We start from the raw sequence: 17,974 nt of genomic DNA on the forward strand, positions 1-17,974 counted from the left end.
TTTTTGTATTTCTATTATAACAAAGCTTTTAATGCATGACCATAAAATGTAACTAAATACACACACACAAATATATATATATATATATATATATATATATATATATATATATACAATACATACACACATTTCCTGACTATTCAAATTAATTGCATATATCAGTATTTGTTGAAAAAAGCCTACAGAATTACTATAATTTAATACCTTAAATTATACAAAAAGAGCAACAAAAATTAAAGTGCAAAATAAAAAAGGAAAGTGCAGAAGCTTTGGAAGTCAAATTTTTTTCTTCTTTTTTTTCTTTTTCTTGTGGCGTGAGCACATAATGAGGTTTTTAGATGCCATTTTAATATAAAAATGTTTTAAATGCATATTTTATACAGTTAAATATATAAAATGTATATGTTATATTCTACTTTATTGTCAATTTTTTTTTTAAATGCATATTTTATACAGTTAAATATATAAAATGTATGTTATATTCTACTTTATTGTCAAAAAATGTTTTAAATGCATATTTTATACAGTTAAATATATAAAATGTATGTGTTATATTCTACTTCATATATTGTCAATGTCCTAGATCATAAATTACAGCCTTTTTTTAGCCTTAAATAGAAAGTTTATTCAGTACTGCTGCAGTTTTATTAAAGTCCAGAAAAAGTTATAATTTCTCAATGTTCTTGATGTTTCAGGCATCTTGGAAGATTTATTTTCCTCTGACTCTTGCTGTCAGGAATTCATGAGGTAGAACTCAACTGAGATCTATACAGGTATGACTCCTTCATAGATTCTGATTGATACGAATCACTTATGTAATCAGGGCCAGATGGAGAACTGGAAAGAAAACAGCTGAAGCTCACAAAACAGAGATGAGAAATGGAGTAAGAACCCAAGAGAAGACGACCTTTAAAAGACAGATGGGGGAGAGAGAACAGAAAGGCAAAACAAAACGAAAGATGTAAAGGCCAGGTATTGTAAGGCAAGAGAGACAGGTAGAATAAGAGTGAAAAGGAAAAACAGGCAGTGAAAAACATAAGCAGAATTCATCAGGCTTGAATTAAACAGGACATCGTCCAAAAACTGAAGAAAGAAAAGTGTTTAGAACAAAAGCCTCCCAGTCAGGAGTCGCAAACTCAACAAAACTTTAGCTATAAAATGGCTTTATTAAAGTAATTCTTGCCTTGTTGCACACCAAGTACTGTGCTTCAAAGCTACAGCCAGCCAAGAGTAAAACAGCCGTGTTAACACTGTATGCCCTTGAGTCAAATCTGAATAATGCTTCATGAATAATGTTGAAAACGTTAAACAGAAGGACACATTGTAAAAAAAAAAAAAAACATCTTCTATGTCAACGTCTTTTTGTTTGTTTGGAATTGTTTTATTCGCCTGAGACTTTTGAAGAGAATTTGAACAAAATCAGAAAGGTTTTAATCTTTTCACATCATGTGCCATTTTTACCTGGTTTTTGCCATTTAAAAGAAGCTCTGGTGTTAGAGGGATCGTTCACTTTGAAATTAATTTTTGGTATGTTTTAGCTTACCTCAAGGGCATCCAAGATGTAGGTGTCTTTGTTTCCGCAGTAGTTTCGATTTTGATATTTTTAGGTCAAACCGTTCTTATCTGTCAGTCATATAATGCAGGTCTATGGTCACCACCTCAAAGAGCATGCACAGAGAAGTCCAAATTAAACATGATTTAATGACTCGTATATGTAAGTACACACTGATGGCCTAAGACACGAAACGAGCGGTTTGTGTGAGAAAACGAACAGTATTTATATCGTTTTTACCTCTTGTAAACACAGCCACGTCCAAGTGATCTGAGGGCGCGGGCGCTTCGGTCTTTTCCGGAAAGCACCGGAAGTGATCTCTCGCGCGTGTACTCACTCAATGTTTACACAGAGATTTCGGAAGTGTTACCTTTCACTGTGAAGATCTAAACATATTTAGATATACAGGAAATCGCAATGGAAGACGATTTCGATATATCAACAGACAACGTTGATTTTTTTTTAGAGATCACTTCCAGCGCTTTTCGGAAAAGACCAAAGCGCCAGCGCCCTCAGATCACTTGGACGTGGCTGTGTTTACAAGAGGTAAAAACGTTATAAATACTGTTCGTTTTCTCACACAAACCGCTCGTTTCGTGTCTTAGGCCATCAATGTGTACTTACATTTACGAGTCATTAAATCATGTTTAATTTGGACTTCTCTGTGCATGCTCTTTGAGGTGGTGACCATAGACCTGCATTATATGACTGACAGACAAGAACGGTTTGACCTAAAAATATCAAAATCGAAACTACTGCGGAAACAAAGACACCTACATCTTGGATGCCCTTGAGGTAAGCTAAAACATACCAAAAATTAATTTCAAAGTGAACTATCCCTTTAAGTTACACAAAACCAAACTTGTTGGACATTTTTATTTGTATTATAACTATGTGTGTGTATGAGTCTTTCTACAGTCCTTGCAATCTACATAAATCTGACCCCAGAATACACACATGCACACAGTACTGTGGCCGTCCTGCATCCAGCGATCCTGTTTCACACGCCAATGACCCCCTATAGCATCTGCCCGAATGCCCTCGCCTCTGAAAGACCCCAAAGAGCCAAAGTCAACGCCCTCGACTCTTCAACAGCGGCTGGGTTGGTGGCGTCCACCCAGGAGTCTGACCTCTTGCACCGCAGGGGCTTCCAGAAATGAGATAACAAGGGCCAACGGAGACCATGAGGACGCATGTTGTCATCAAACAATTGGTTTCTTGCTCAACCTCATGCATTAGACTAGTAAGAGGCAGGAAAATTCATAGGCACTGGGACAACTTTTTAGAAAAATCTCAAACTAAATTAATTAAATAGTCCAAAGTGGCATAGAATGGTTTGTTGTGTTTGTCTGGTGGGCTTTAGCTGTAAGTAAAGGACACGAGTTGAAGAGCAGCCAGGGATATGCAGTGACCCTAGGCGGATCCCAGGCCAAACGCCACGGGCAGTCTGCTCAGCTGATAAGGTCACTTTGCGGTGATCCAGTACAACAGAACATGATTTGGCTTTTAAGGAACATCGTTTGTGTGGAGTTGCTGGTGGTCCAGGCTTAGCTAATCACAGACAGGCCTCGGGTTAAGATTGAACTTTACCACGATTGCAGTCAGAGTTGTATGCGATGCACCTGGTCTTCAGATGGTTGAAGAGTCCGTCATTGCAGTGGAGTATTTTTAGGCCAACGCAGAAGGTTCGCTCGACAAAAACCAAGTAGGATTTTTTTTCCATTGGCTTTTGGATTACTGCAGAAAATAAGCTCAGTGACCAACAAAAGTTTGATTCTTAGATGTTTTTTGTTCATCACGATTTTTATGAATTTTGAAGCCTAAAGTTGGCAGAAGGTAAAAGCTGAACGTAGGCTTCACTAAGCTTTTCTGTCTTTATTTAAAAACATTTTCCCTTAAAGTGTGAGTTAGAATAGTTTGCGAGAGTGCGATTATAAACAATGTGAGTTTGGTGAGTTTACCTGTTCAAACATTTTAATCTACTCGACAAACTCGCATTCAGACACTTATTGTCAACTGCCTTTCTCAAGACAAGTAAAAGATTTAATAATACCACAAGGGAGTATTATTGAAGTATGTTAAGCCGTAGAACAAAACATGAAAAATTCTTGAGCTTGTTTTTCACCACAGACCTTATTTCAGGCATTTAACCAAAAACCCATTGACTTCAGGATGTTGGAACCAGAAGTGCTAAAATGCTACAAAAATCTGCGTCCGAAATCACATACTCTCTTGAGTTGGTACTTAAGTAATTACTTCACGACCGCTAAAAAAGTATGTATGTGTGTAGTATGAATGACATTCGTCATGTTGTCATTATCATGTGACCTACCAGCGTCAGTTGCGTCGCTTCACTGCCTTTCACAAATCCTCTCCTGTGGCCTCATGGGACAGTTAAGTGTCTGTTGTACGCTCATCAGAATATCACCGGAAGAAGTCGGTCATCCAGGTAATGTTAGCCTACTCTTTTTATGAGTACTGTGAATTCTGACAAACTACTTTTGTCACATACTGTTTTTCGCCTATTATATAGTAGGATGCAACCCGAGTCACCTCTGCAGGACTCTGGCATTACATGGCAACTTTTTGACACCAGATACTCAGTTAAAAGTTAAATGAATGCAAAAACTGAGTGCCTACAGTGACCATGTTATACATTTGAACATTTAGTAGTGAAAACTATGCAACAATAACAATGTCCTCCTTGTTCGTGGGAGGATTATTACACTATTTGCTTACGTAATTGCACTGGAACATGAACACTGCAATGGAAAGTATGACCTGAAATTTCAAAATGACACAAATTGAAACATTAATTTCGGAGGGTTCTTCTGAGGCCCTTGTAGAGGCGGTTTTCCCCTCGGAAAATTTGCCTTGTGGTTAATGCAGGCTGTGTGGGAAACAGACGTGTTAAAGCAAAGGGAGATTATTAAATGAAGGGATGTTTGTGTGTGTGTGAGTGAGTGAGTGAGTGAGTGAGTGGAAAAAAAAGTTAAATGTTTTTGTGGCTTTGCTAAGAAAGAAATAGGAAAAGATTTGGATACAAATTTCGGTCATTGGACCAACAAGAGCATTAATATATTTTGGGATTCTTCATACATACTAGTTTAGAGGATGAAATTAAGCCAGTTAGGTTTAAGTCACAGCAGTGAACATTTTATTCGTTATCATAATCCTTCTTTGACATATAACACTGGAAGAAACTTCCTTTTTTTGTGGTCTACGCTGACGTTTTACGAAACAACATTGGCCTTGTCATGCGCGCATGTTGAGACTCGGGTCACGTACGCCAAAACAACTCTCTTTCAGATTGTTGTAGGCCAGAATTCTGCATAAAGATATGGTTATCCGCACCGAAGCGCCCTCGCTGTGGTCTGTGGGCTGCCAGGCAAGTCTACAGCTATCAGACCACGAGGCCTGTGGTGGTGAACTGGAGATAAATGAACCGCTCGACACACCCCTCACTAAAACACCACACACACTGCTGCCGGTCACCTGAGCTGTGTCGAAAGTTAAGGTGCAATTCTTTTCTAAAGGTTTGTTGTGCTGTGGCTGAATCCATTTCTGAGTCCTTTCGTTCTCAGAATCGAACTATATTTAGTTCATGATTTAAAATGATGTCGATTCCATTTCCCGTAATACCTCCTATTACAGGATATGACCACATGTCCTTTATTCACATCCAATTTGTGTCAGATCTGTCTTAAATCCATTTGCACTTTCTGAAAACGTCCTCTTTTAGATGAGAAAATGTTAAGAGCAGCAGTCGAAGCCAAGACTCGCATTCTTACCACTTTGTTGCTTGGGAGTAACTGTGTTTTTCTTGTTGGTTTTTTCTCTCTCTCTCCGGCTTCCATTTCTCCTTAAAATGAACAGCAGAAGACCGTTACAGAATACCAAGAAAAGAAGCGGCGGGGGAAAAAAAAGAGAGAGAGAATGTTTTGTAATTCAAAACGGCACTTAGAGAGCCAGATTAAAACAAGAGAGGAGGCTCATAAGGCAGTTTTCATCTATCTCTCACAAAAATAAATAAATAAATGGTTACACATCAGGAGCCGGCAGCTGAAGTCATGTAGTAATTTTACAGCCATTACTTGTCCTGTCTTGTTTAAGAGGTTTATTTGTTTATATTGCAACAAGTAATGTTTTTAAATCATTCTAAATCTAGTGTATTATTAAGAGTAGTCATTTTTTAATAAATGTAAAAACAATTTCCTCAGTTTAAGAAAACTGGCACACAGTTGTAATTAAGTTATTTTAATGCTTATGATGATCTGTTCTCTGAATTATAATTACAACTCATAGGCCTATAGACAGAGTCTTGCACCAATTTAATAAATAAAAAAGTGATGGTCTTCTAGCTTGAGGAAAAGGGCATTCATAAAAATCTCTGCATGAAACATCACATTATTTTTGTTGTAGTTGTGTACATTGGACGGTTTGTGTTGCATGTATTTGAGTCTTTGTTTAGGTGGCACAACTTTTGTATTATTGATGACAACATCAGGGTGTAAAAAAATGAAATGATCCATAAGTTATGACAACATGTTTTTAACTCATCAAAACAAGTTTCAACTTTTAAGTACAAGATTCAACTCATTTTTTAAACCCGTTTCATGTAATTTAAGTTGAAATTACTTAGTTTAGTTAAAACATCCAAGTTGATTGTACTTAAATTTAAGGCAGCAACTTTTTTCTTTCTTTTTTTTTTACAGTGATTCATGGTCACTGTAACAAAAAGAATTGAATGGATCAAGTAGCCTGTACATTATTTTATAATTTAATGACACAGTTGTTCTAATTAAAATAGTTCATACCTGAGCACACCAAATGTGCAGTGACCCCTAATACAAATAACTACTGTTCATGTCCACTGCAGATGCACACACAGGTTTCTGCAGCGCTTCTGTGCTGCACTGAGAGCCTTTTTAACTGTAGTTTATTACAGCTGCTGTCTTGTCTTCTGCCAGGTATTAAAACAGCGTGGTACCGCCTACGCTGCATTGCGGTCACATTAAGAGGTCCTGTGGCGAGCAGGGCAGCGCTAGACTCTCGTTAACTTTAACCGGGATTTCAGTGATGCTGAACCCGCGCCGGTCTCACTCTTTCCCGCGCTGTGCGAGCGCAATTAACGGCGAGTCCGATTCGCTCCTAACTCGACCTGGAACGTATTATTCGATCGTTAAAGACGAAGTTTACTGTTGCTTCTAATTGTTCCGTGTGAAAAAGAGCCACTGGGGAAGATTTCTCACAGTGAGAAGTTCTGCTTTCAGTTCCGCCAGTCGTTCCTCGTCCACTCGCAGCAATAAACTCACATCGGGGATTTAATAGTTTCACAGAATTCGATTACAAGCTGATAAATGCACCTTTTGATGATCAAAACAGAGGCTGAGTTATTCTCGGTGGTTGAAAGCGCAGGCCTATATGTTCATTGTACACGTCTTCATCATAATTATGGCTGAAAGTTATTAATTAGGCTTATTCGACATTTAAAACCACAGAACAGTTAAAAAGGACACAATTATATTGGGGTGTAAACGATCATATTTTCGAAGAGATTCGAACCGTTTGTATGCGAGTCATTTTATGTTGTAATAAATGCAGATAATTGTGATATGAAATACCAAATATAATCTAGCCCATAGCCTTATGTGTTTTTTATAGCAAGATACAGTTTTATTTAATAGGCTGTTTGTTGAAAAGGATTTTTTTTGTTTGTTTTTTTTGGATATGGTCACGTTAATTCACAAATTTTCCCTTGAAGTTCAAATTTCACTGTATTAAATAATTTTCATGGCAAATTATTTTAAGTCATTGTTCTTATAAACATTTTGGTAAAATACATTGATACATAAAATACATAAATGTAGGCTATTGGGTTTATTCAGCTGATTAAATTGTAGCCTACTTCAAGAATAGTTATCAATAAATGCGCAACATTATGTTATTGCTATAGCATTATTTTGTATGATCAATATATATATATATTTAGCCTATATATATATATGTGTAGGGTATATTACACAATTAAAGTGAGACGTTAATGGATTTAAAATTCTGTTCATAATTATGATTATAAAAATCATAGCATATCTATTTTGCAATACGAATTGTTATTTTTAGTTTGTGTTTAATTCAAATAACTAATTCAATGGTAGCCTAAGTCTCAGGCCATTTGTTAAGCTTATTTGTTACAGTGTTCAGAAATGTTTTAAAATAGTAGGCTAATTATAGGCTATATTTAATAAACTAACGAAATCAATGTTGATCAATAACGAAGGAGAAAACATTAATAAATGAATAAATTTATTCGGAAATGCATGCATAGTGCTAAATTAATGCAAAATATTTTACTCTTTCACAAAGCAAAGCTTTTGTTTGATGATCCGCACAATCAGAGCAGTTGTAAGTTGAATAAAATATAATGAAATGCTAAATCGTTTTTATTTTGATCAATTAACAGTTTAATTTATTTTAAAGAATATCTGGTAAGTGGGTAAAAAGAGTTAAGAAATATCCATAAAGTATGGGGGACGCTTATTTAAATATTGTTTACGTATTATTATTATTATTATTATTTAGGATGTCATCATGAGTATCTGTTAAGCAAGATATTTGGCCAAACAACAGGAACAAAATTCTTCAACGTCTTATTTATTTGTCACTATTATTCATCAACATATAGTTTTTTTTTTCATTTAATTTCCCCATATCTTATTATACACAAATAAAAAAGTATAGATAAATAAATAAATACAAGACGCAATGCTTGACTGCCCCAGAAAATGAAGCACTATTATCCGTGTGTCGGTCATTAAATTATCTTTATTTAATTTGATCAAAAGGTTAATTAAAATAATCATTATATTAACAATAGCCTATACAATAATGTAAACAAAAACAAAACCTGCTGGATTTATTTTAATTTTAAGTGAAGATTTGTCAGAGTCAGACCTATTTTCTCTGTATCAGATCATTAGTATTTCTGGGAAATTATTTAGAAATCCACAGTAATATTTATTATTATTTTGTAAACTGATTTATGTGTTTTCCTTATAGAGATTTATTCGTACGCTGGAAACTGCGGTTTGTAAAAATGCTGCTCAACTGTTCAAGATGTTCTCAATTTCTATCAATGTTTATTGTTTATGTATTTTAATCACAATCTTATATGGCTCTGTGTATAGAGGCTATATCTCTCTCCAAGTCGAAAGAAATATAGGCTAATCATAGACTATCGGGGATAAACTTTGAAACCCTTTCTGAATGCATGCATGCAGTCGTATCTTATTTAAAATAAATATGTAATCTGATGCTACACCTTTTGGGCGGTTTTGTATTGGAAGGTTGTGATGATGCATTTTCTCGTATTATTGATGGGCCGTTGGGTCTTGTTTGTGGCGTTTCAGAAGTGACAGAATCTGAAGGATGGCACGAGACACCGGCTGAACGGGATCATCATCATCATCACTCCTCGTGGCACCGCCTATACACTTGTAAGGACTAAGAGCTTTTCTGATTCGACTGCCTTTACATTTAGTGACTTGACCATAGGCTACCCCGCAAAAATGAGTTGGAAGGTCATAAAGTATATAGGCGATGCTTTTCCGCCCAAATAAAAATGTACGTTTCAACAACGTTTGAAATAACGTTCCAAACTTCCAATAACCAAAAAGTCCTTAGAATTGAGTCATTATGCATTATTAAAAATGAAGGTTCCAAAAGTGTGTTTTTACAGAGATGCAATAGAAGAACCATTTCTGGTTCCCCACAGAACCTTTCAGTAATCCGTGCCTAAAATAAAAAAAATTCCCCTTATACTCTTAAAGGTATAGGTTTTTATTGGCATTGATGGATCCACGAAGAACATTTAACATCCATGGAACATTTCAATCCCACAAAATGTTCTTTACTATTAAAACATTCTTCACACTAAGAAAAACAAATTACTCTTTTAAGAACTGCTCACTGAACGGTTCTTTGAGGAACCCAAAATGGTCCTCCTATGACATCACTGCGAAAACCCGCTTTTGGAACATTTAGTTTTAGGAGTGTGTTAAGAACCTTTTCCACTATAAAGAACCTTTTGTAAATAGATAGATTCCATGGATGTTAAAGGTTCTTCATGGAGCCATTGATTCAAATTAAGAACCTTTAACAATAGCAAAAGCTGATCGATAACGGACGGTAGCCTATAGGCTGCTATGTTCAACGCAACCTATAGACTACTGTCATATTTACCAAGTTATTGTAGAATTACACACCATAAATAAACAGAGGTGTTTTGGTTAAAACATCTAAAATATCCTGACAGTTAGACAACTGCGCTAGGGGCGCCAAAAGACAATTTGGGTTGCGCAAGCCGAACCTCAGCCGATTGCGCCCAGAAAATTACAGACAGAAAGTGTTGATAAAATGTCGACCCCCCCTCTGAATAATCATCAGTGCTCCCACAAGCAAGATAGAACTCATGGAATTTCTATACTTCTTGCACTTTTTCTCGTGTTCTATTTGAGTTCTCTTTTTTTTACCCGTCTATCCCTGTGTGTACCGTCTGGCTTGGTGTTCAGTAATCCGCGCAGTCCATGATTTTCCCACAGCCCTGCTAATGCCCCAAAGCTGCAGCTGCCACACCGGCCGGCCGCGGAGCGCCACACGCTGCCAGTTGCTACATTGATCAATAATTCACCAGCTCGACGCCTCCCCAAACCCGCTACCCCGGTGCAGCTTCGGGTCGACTGAGGCGACAACTGACATTTACTCACGCGGAGGGGACGTTTACTCTCCCGTGCGTTTAAAAGCAGCGGTAAGCTTTAGCCAACAGGCGAGATCCCTTCGGTGCGTCTACGGATTAGACTGTCGCAATGTGCACGACTCGTGTTGGTGACTGACTGCGACGCCTCGCGCTTTCATCTGTCCGGGAACAGCGGGGGTCCCGTTATGGTGCGGACAGTCGGAGGCTCGAAAGGGGGAGATGCAGTCAAGACAAACAGGAACTGACTTCAGGACATAAAGCCGACGAAAAATCACTCACATTCACGCAGAACGTACGTCCCTCACGCGAGCTGTTCTGCGTTCACCGGCGCTCGCGGAGCATTTCGACCGAGCCCGTGAATCCTCCGGTCGGTGCTGACAGGGAGGCTCCGTCGCTCGGCCGATGACAGCTGGAGAAACATATTAAACACGGAACCGAGAACGAGCAGTGGCCGAGGACGTCGATAATTCCGCAAAAGTGCCAGAGAAAGCTTTTACTTTTACAGACGGAACAAACTCTGGGAAACAGCCCGACTTGTTGAGTTGTTTTTTCGCTTCCGGTATCACCGAAGAAACCGACGGGTGCACCCGCTCCCTCTCCTCTTTTTTTTGGACGCTGAAGGTTTTAAAGAAAAATGGGCTTTTGAGGAGAGCTGGCAATTTCCCCTGAACTACAATGGTACGTGCTATGAGAATCAATATCTTTCCCACTGTTTTCAGAAATCTTAGCCAACAGATTTCAAATGTCAAAGAGCTGTTTAGAAATGTAAAAAAAGAGCACAATTTAACAACTTGTCGCTCAAAGATAAATATACTTCTCTCTTTTATAGGCCTACATGCCTGTTAATAAATAGCAATTATAGTAATATTATGTAGCTTTTTGGAAAGTGCTGTAAAATACCAAAAACACTTTGTTTAGGCTATATTTGAGTTTTTTCTTCTTCATGTCAGCAGTTAAATAATAATAATTATTACTATTCCTGCAGATATAAAAACATATAAGGTCACTAGTCTATTAAAAAATGTTTAATCTGAATCAGTGTAACAGGTCATTTAATTTCTTGTATTGTCATGAGGTTTTTTAACTTTAGGTTCATTTTAGGGTGTACTTGAATGTTAATTTTTATTCAAAAAGGCATAATCTCTTCAAAAGCAACATCTAAACTGAAAGCAGACAACGTCTAAATCCACATGCTCAATATGGAAAAACTATCTGGCTTAATTAAAATCTGCTTTTATAGAGGATTTTATTTAATGGAGACATTGACCAACTAGCAAATATTATTTTTTATTAATTAATAAAAGTTTGCAAGACCGTCTTGCAGGAGAGCTTGTTCGAGATTCTCTTATTAGAGTATTTATTTTATATTAGAGGTTTATGTGGACCGGTGATGTGATGCTCAAGATAACCTTCTAGTTTAAACTGTCATCTTTTAAAAATAAAATAAAAATACAAGACATATCATCAGCCAGAAGAAAACTGCTGAGATGTACTATATCACTGTAATGTGATGAAAAATGATATTTTTTGAGGCAGGGCAGTTTGTCTTGAGAGATTTTCAGTCACAGCTTTTTTGCACCACAAAAAAATAGCAGCATTATTCACATTAAAAGATATACTGGCTCAGTTACATGATGTATATAATGAAACCATATGCAAGAGAAAACTTGTGATCGTTTCCCTTCATATCGACAGTGTTCGCAGAGACTTTCACAGGTGTGAGATAGAAACTCCAATGTGTTCAGACGAGCAAGTTCATTTCCAGTTATTTGTTAGTTTAGGATTCATACGCTCTAGTAATTGTGTCTGAATAAATATTTGCACAGCAAGCACATTAGGCTGTGTTTAGATAGTGAATTCTGTGCTTTAAGTCAGTCCTTAAATGTGAGATTGACAGGCCTTTGCAGGCTGAAGGGGCTGGATCTGAATACGAAACACCACATTTGCCTGCAGCGAGCATTTTTTCTTCATGACAAACCTTTTCAAAGCGATGAACATCCTCTTCAGCCAAGCACACCTGTGAAATCTACGCAATAAAATAAATGCAAAGCTGTGAATTCGTGAACGAGGTCAAGCACTCAAGTCAGATTAAAGCGTCTGGATGGCGCACACACTCAAATCGGCCATTTAAATGCATCTCGCAAACCTGCGTTTGCCGAACTTGGTTATGGAGACTCGGCTCAGGCTATGAATTCCAGAACCGTCTTTTCTAGATTGACTGGATGCCAGGGTTGCCATGGATGCGATGGCCTGCAGTGATTGGTGGACTGCTGCATGAACTTGTTTCTGGGTGTAAACTTCTCATGGGAGGACGTTTTTTGTGTTTGTGGCATCTGTGTTGGCACATAAGATGCCATAATGGAAAGCCACCTACACACACTTTTATTCAGCCCGTGATGAACATGTGCGAAAAGCACTGAAACACCACTGCACACCTGCACACACACAAATGTAACTCCTAGTGAATGCGTGCATGTATAGATGCACCTGGACCAGAGCGTTACGGAGAAGGCAAGCCGTGAAAGTGGAGATCAGAGGTGCCGGGTGCAAACGGGGTTTGGCGTGAGCCAGAAAACTCATGTCAAAACCCCAAACAGAGCTTTAATAATTAGCAGCCTCTCGTTCATTCCAGATTCTCTCCATCTCTTTCTCCTTCTGCTATTGCCTCTGAGATGCTGGTGTGAAAAATCACATTTTTCCAACAGTTCTCCCCGAGGTGCTACTGGCAGACACACAGAGAAAGGACGCTTCATCCTTTTATATAGCACTCGTTCTCTCGTTCCTCCTTCTTTCTACTCTTTTTTTTTCCCCTCTCTCTCCATCTCTCTTTGATGCAGTTGCCATAGAGGACAGGTTTATATGCGGTCTGATTTGGCTCGGTCCTGCCAGCTTGTAAATTATAATGATAAAAAACAATGGTGCTAATAGTAATTGCTGTGTCGTTTGGAGACAAACAAAAGACAAAGAAAAAGAGGTGAAAAAAGGAAAAATCAGTGGGACCTGTGTTGATTGTTCTCGGGCCAGCTGGTTTTTGAATGTGTGGAGGACAGCCAGGTGTGTGTGTGTGTGTGTGAGTGGGAATATTCTGCGTGAAGTTTTCAGATATATGAATGAATAACTGCATTACTGCAAGCGCTAGGGCTGGGCGGTACGATGTTAAAGCGATCAGTGAGCCGAGAGCTTATATATACCGATATATATAAGTGTGCGCACAGAAAGCTGCCTCTTTCAGAAGGCGTTTGCGAATTTGGTACGTGCTCAATGTTAAAAAGTGTTAAGCACAAAGAATAAGCAGTGAAAAAGAGCTCAATGCGATGTGGTCACGTCTCAGCATGCGATCATGAATTCAGTTCTCTTTCACTTCTTATTGCGCTTGAATGGTCAAATACACATGCAATTGTGTCAAAATGCCCATCTTGTGAAGTATTCATGTCAACACAGCTGGTTATGTCTCAGGTGAAGGTAAACAGTTGGGTATAAACCGGATGTGTATCTGTGTAATGGACCTGTGCGTTTGGTCTTAAAGTGACAGCGGCCTAATATTCCTGCTACTCTGTGCTCTGTGAATCAAACTAAAGAGAAAATAACTTCCTGCTTTTGACTGAATAACGTTTTCAGTGATGGGAATAACGGCGTTATAAATAAATATAAATATAAACCTGTCCTTATAAATAACGCCGTTACTAACGGCATTACTTTTTCCAGTGACGAGTAATCTAATTGATTACTCTTCTCATCTTAATAACGCCGTTCCCGTTACTGCCAAAAAATGCGGCGCCTATAACTGATAAAGCTGGGTTTTTTTTTTTCATCAGACCAACTAGATCTCTGAGCGAGAGGCAAATACTTTTTTTACTGTTCTTCCTTGGTTAGTGGGTAGAGCACGAGACAAGCGCAGAAATGCTGACGACTGAGGTAGAGTAAAATGTCATTGTAAGCCAATCAGAGGTAGAGTTGGGCGGGTGTTCGAAAGCACGCATAGTAGTAGGCATTCGGCACTTTTGACTTAGCTCACTGAAAAGAGCCGGCTCTTTTGGCTCACAAACGGCTCTTTAAATGACTTTGACTATAATATTTAAATTTTTATTACATAATTATTTAATTTCTATAGGCTAAATTTATAAAAATAGAGTCGGCTCTTCAGATATGCGAGCCAGCTCCCGACGTTCACCTAAAAGAGCCGGCTCTTAGAGTCGCCTCATTCGCGAATCGCGAACGACCCATCAAAAGCTCATTCGCGAACGAGTCGATCCATCATCACTAACGGCTAACGCTCATGAATTGCGAACGACCCATCATAACGCATAGTCGGACAGGACAGGACACACAATGAACAACACAAGCAAGCCAGTCAGTCAACGAGAGACAGGTATGGCGACGAGCTTAACAAGCTTAATTTAATTTTGCCCAGTTGTGGCCTGTTGAGGGGCAATAAATATCAAAAGTTCCAAAACATCTATTGTGTTATTTGCATTGATCCACTATATAAACATAATATCTACATGGCATTTGATTGGAGGCTAGTCCCACAGCAACATTTTTTTTTTTTAGATGTGTGTACAATGTTTCATGTTTCTGTTAATAATGTATTGTATTAAGTGTCCATTTCATTATAATATTCAGATTTATCATAAATAATTGAACATGCACATGTATTGTAAGTTCCGTTAAAGAGGGGTAGAGGTGGGGTCACATTTGAGCATTTAAAATTTAATTTTACTTGAAAGTAACGCAATAGTTACTTTCTAAAGTAACTAGTTACTTTTAAAATTTGTAACTGAGTAACTAATTTAGTTACTTTTTGGAAGTAGTAACTAGTAACTGTAACTAATTACTTTTTAAAAGTAACTTGCCCAACACTGAACGTTTTTAGCTTTAATAAGAATACATTTATATTTAATTCATACAGTGCAGACTATGCAATATTTTATTTTCTTACATTTGATTATTAGCTACATTTCTGTACTAATTCTAACTATATGTTAAGTAAAGCTACCTGAAAAACTTGATTTGTTTAATTTAACCTATATTTTTGTTATATTGTATTTGTCCTATTGTTTGTCATTTGCTTATTTTTAAACACAGAAATGAGATAAAATAAGTTAAAATAACTATATCGTGATATAAGAATTTTATCATATCACCCACCCCTAGAAAGAGATCATTTTTTTGAGCTCGAGGGGCTATTACTTTTGCTCGTATTTTGGGGATTTTCAAGTAACTTTAGCTACTTTAGGAAAGATGTGCTATTACTTTTTATAAGGATCCAGGAAGCCTTAAAGGGATACTCCACTTTTATTGGAAATAGGCTCATTTTACAACTCCCCCAGAGTTAAACTGTTGAGTTTTACCGTTTTTGAATCCATTCAGCCGATCTCCGGTTCTGGCGGTACCACTTTTAGCATAGCTTAGCATACTTTATTGAAGTGGACAAGACCATTAGCATTTCTAAAAAAAGAAATGACCAAAGAGTTTCGATATTTTTCCTATTTAAAACTTGACTCTTCTGTAGTTACATCGTGCACTAAGACCGACGGAAAATGTAAAGTTGCGATTTTCTAGGCTGATATGGCTAGGAACTATACTCTCATTCCTGCGTAATAATCAAGAAACTTCACTGCCGTACCATGAGTGCAGCAGGCGTAATGATATGATGCAGCGCCTGAAAATAGGCTACCTTCCGTCAACACAACGGAACTATTTTCAGGCGCTGCGTCATATCACTACGCCTGATATAGGTTTACAACATGAGATTGATTAAATGATGTCCAAATTTTAATATTTGTGTGAGCTATCCCTTTAAGCAACCACCAGACCAACCTATAGAAACTGCATAGCAGCGCATTAACCAATTTAGCATGGGCAATCACCACTCAAATTTCCTCTGAAAAACGTGAAAGTCTAGTTTAAAGGTAAAGTGTGTAATTTTTTTAATCTGTTTTTCAAACAACATTGGCTTAACCAATGACATGAGTTTGGGGGCGGGACTACCAGTTTGTTCGAACAATAGCCGACAAAGGGTTTGAAAGTAGTTTGAAACAGACATTTATTTTGCTCTTCAATTTGGCGCTGAAATTATGCACTTAGTTCTAAAACTCCAGACCACAAAAGTGTGTGTGTGAGAGAGAGAGAGAAACTTCAGATTTCTGGAATTTAACCACTTAAGCATTCCACTAAACCACAAACGTATTGCCATATGCCTCCAACCCATATACACCTCTCTCTCTCTCTCTCTCTCTCTCTCTCTCTCTCTCTCTTTCTCTCTCTCTCCCCCATATATGGAGGAAACCCCCTCATTTGATTCCGTTATTCCCACCAATTAAACATTTTAAACAAAGAGCTCTATTTATCGGTGAGAGCGAGGAAACTTGTCGTAATTAACACATTTACATACATCTCCATTGACTCCAATTAGGTCAGAGGCTCCCAGAGCCGCTTTGAAATGTCCCTCTTTTCTCTGTGCGCTTCGCCTCTAAAATGTTAATTAAGAAGAGGCTTGAGATTCTGGCTGAGGGCTGGCCATATGGACCCTGCATATGCTCCATATGCATACAGCCCATATATAATTAATAGATCGCTACAGAAAAATGGGAGCTTTTGGAGGCGAAGACGAGTCTGAAGGTTCCTTCTCTCAAAACGAGTATAATAGTGAAATTCAGAGAGTTCCTCCAGGTGCCAACATAGACTTCTGTTCTCCATCTGTGGACAAGACAAATGAACGGATGAGCTCAGCACCGCGAAATACGGCCGGGTTGAGTTTGTTCAGCTGGTTTGTGCGGCCTGGCCTCACCGACGGCTTTGATTTGCTGGTTTATCTTAAAGAGATGAAGATCGAGTCAATTAAATGAAGAGAAATTGAATGAGTAAGTGGAACGTTTTCCATTTTCTGCTTCAGTTCAGAGCGAGGGGAGCCTTTGGAAAGAGCATATGGTGAAATCTGGTTAGATGATTTCCTGGAACATGAGAGTAATCAATACCCTGAAACTAAACAAAAGTAAACACTGAAGTCAATCAATACCTAAAATCCGCATAAAGAAATCCAACCATCATTCAGAGTTTATATCAGCCATTTTGACATTTGTGGAAGTGTTTTTAAACCTTTGGGCCTTTGGTTAATGTTCTTTGAGCGACAGTCAGGTTTTTTAAGAAGAGCTGGAGAACAAAACATCAGTGGAAAAACTCACCTGCCATTCACTACCCCATAAAATGCTTCTTCCCACAACTTTCACTCTTCGCCTCTTCTGTTTTCAACACATTTCTCAGAGCAGCGAGAGCCGTGAACTTGCCTCTGAGTAACGTGCCCTTTTTAATCGTTCTTTTTAATTATGAAAATGCATGTTTATGTTCTAATAAAGCCAATCAGGAATTGTTCCCTGCTTGAATGAGATTTTAGCGCGCTGTAGCTAAGACCCTATAAAAGTGAGGGAAATTTGGGAAAGCTAACGTTTCATTGGGTGGATATGAATAGGCTTTGTTATTCACCACTGCCCGAGTCTAGTGCCAATGCCTGGGACTTATTATGAGCGAACTGTGTGTGCGTATGTGCTGGAATAGATGTTGATATGTATTTATGCACACAAACGTGCATTTGTGGTTAAAGTTTATTGTTCATATTTGAACATTATTAGTGTGGATAGTTGTTGAATGAGGTCCTGGTTGGCTCACTG

General features: G+C 38.0%; 1 protein-coding gene across 1 annotated transcript in view; it reads left to right on the plus strand.

Moving 5' to 3' along the window:
• Positions 1-10,011: 10,011 nt before the first annotated feature.
• Positions 10,012-17,974, plus strand: part of LOC130087285 (nuclear factor 1 X-type) — a gene marked incomplete at its 3' end in the record, with an annotated part of 48,042 nt that continues 40,079 nt past the window's right edge. Inside the window, exon 1 of the mRNA XM_056253538.1 lies at positions 10,012-10,985. Within this exon, the coding sequence (XP_056109513.1) occupies positions 10,983-10,985 (3 nt within the window). The remainder of the gene's footprint in view (positions 10,986-17,974) is intronic.

The sequence above is a fragment of the Rhinichthys klamathensis genome, unplaced genomic scaffold (genome assembly GCF_029890125.1).
Source record: "Rhinichthys klamathensis goyatoka isolate OS25496 unplaced genomic scaffold, OSU_Roscu_1.1 h1tg000107l_1, whole genome shotgun sequence".
NCBI lineage: Eukaryota > Metazoa > Chordata > Actinopteri > Cypriniformes > Leuciscidae > Rhinichthys > Rhinichthys klamathensis.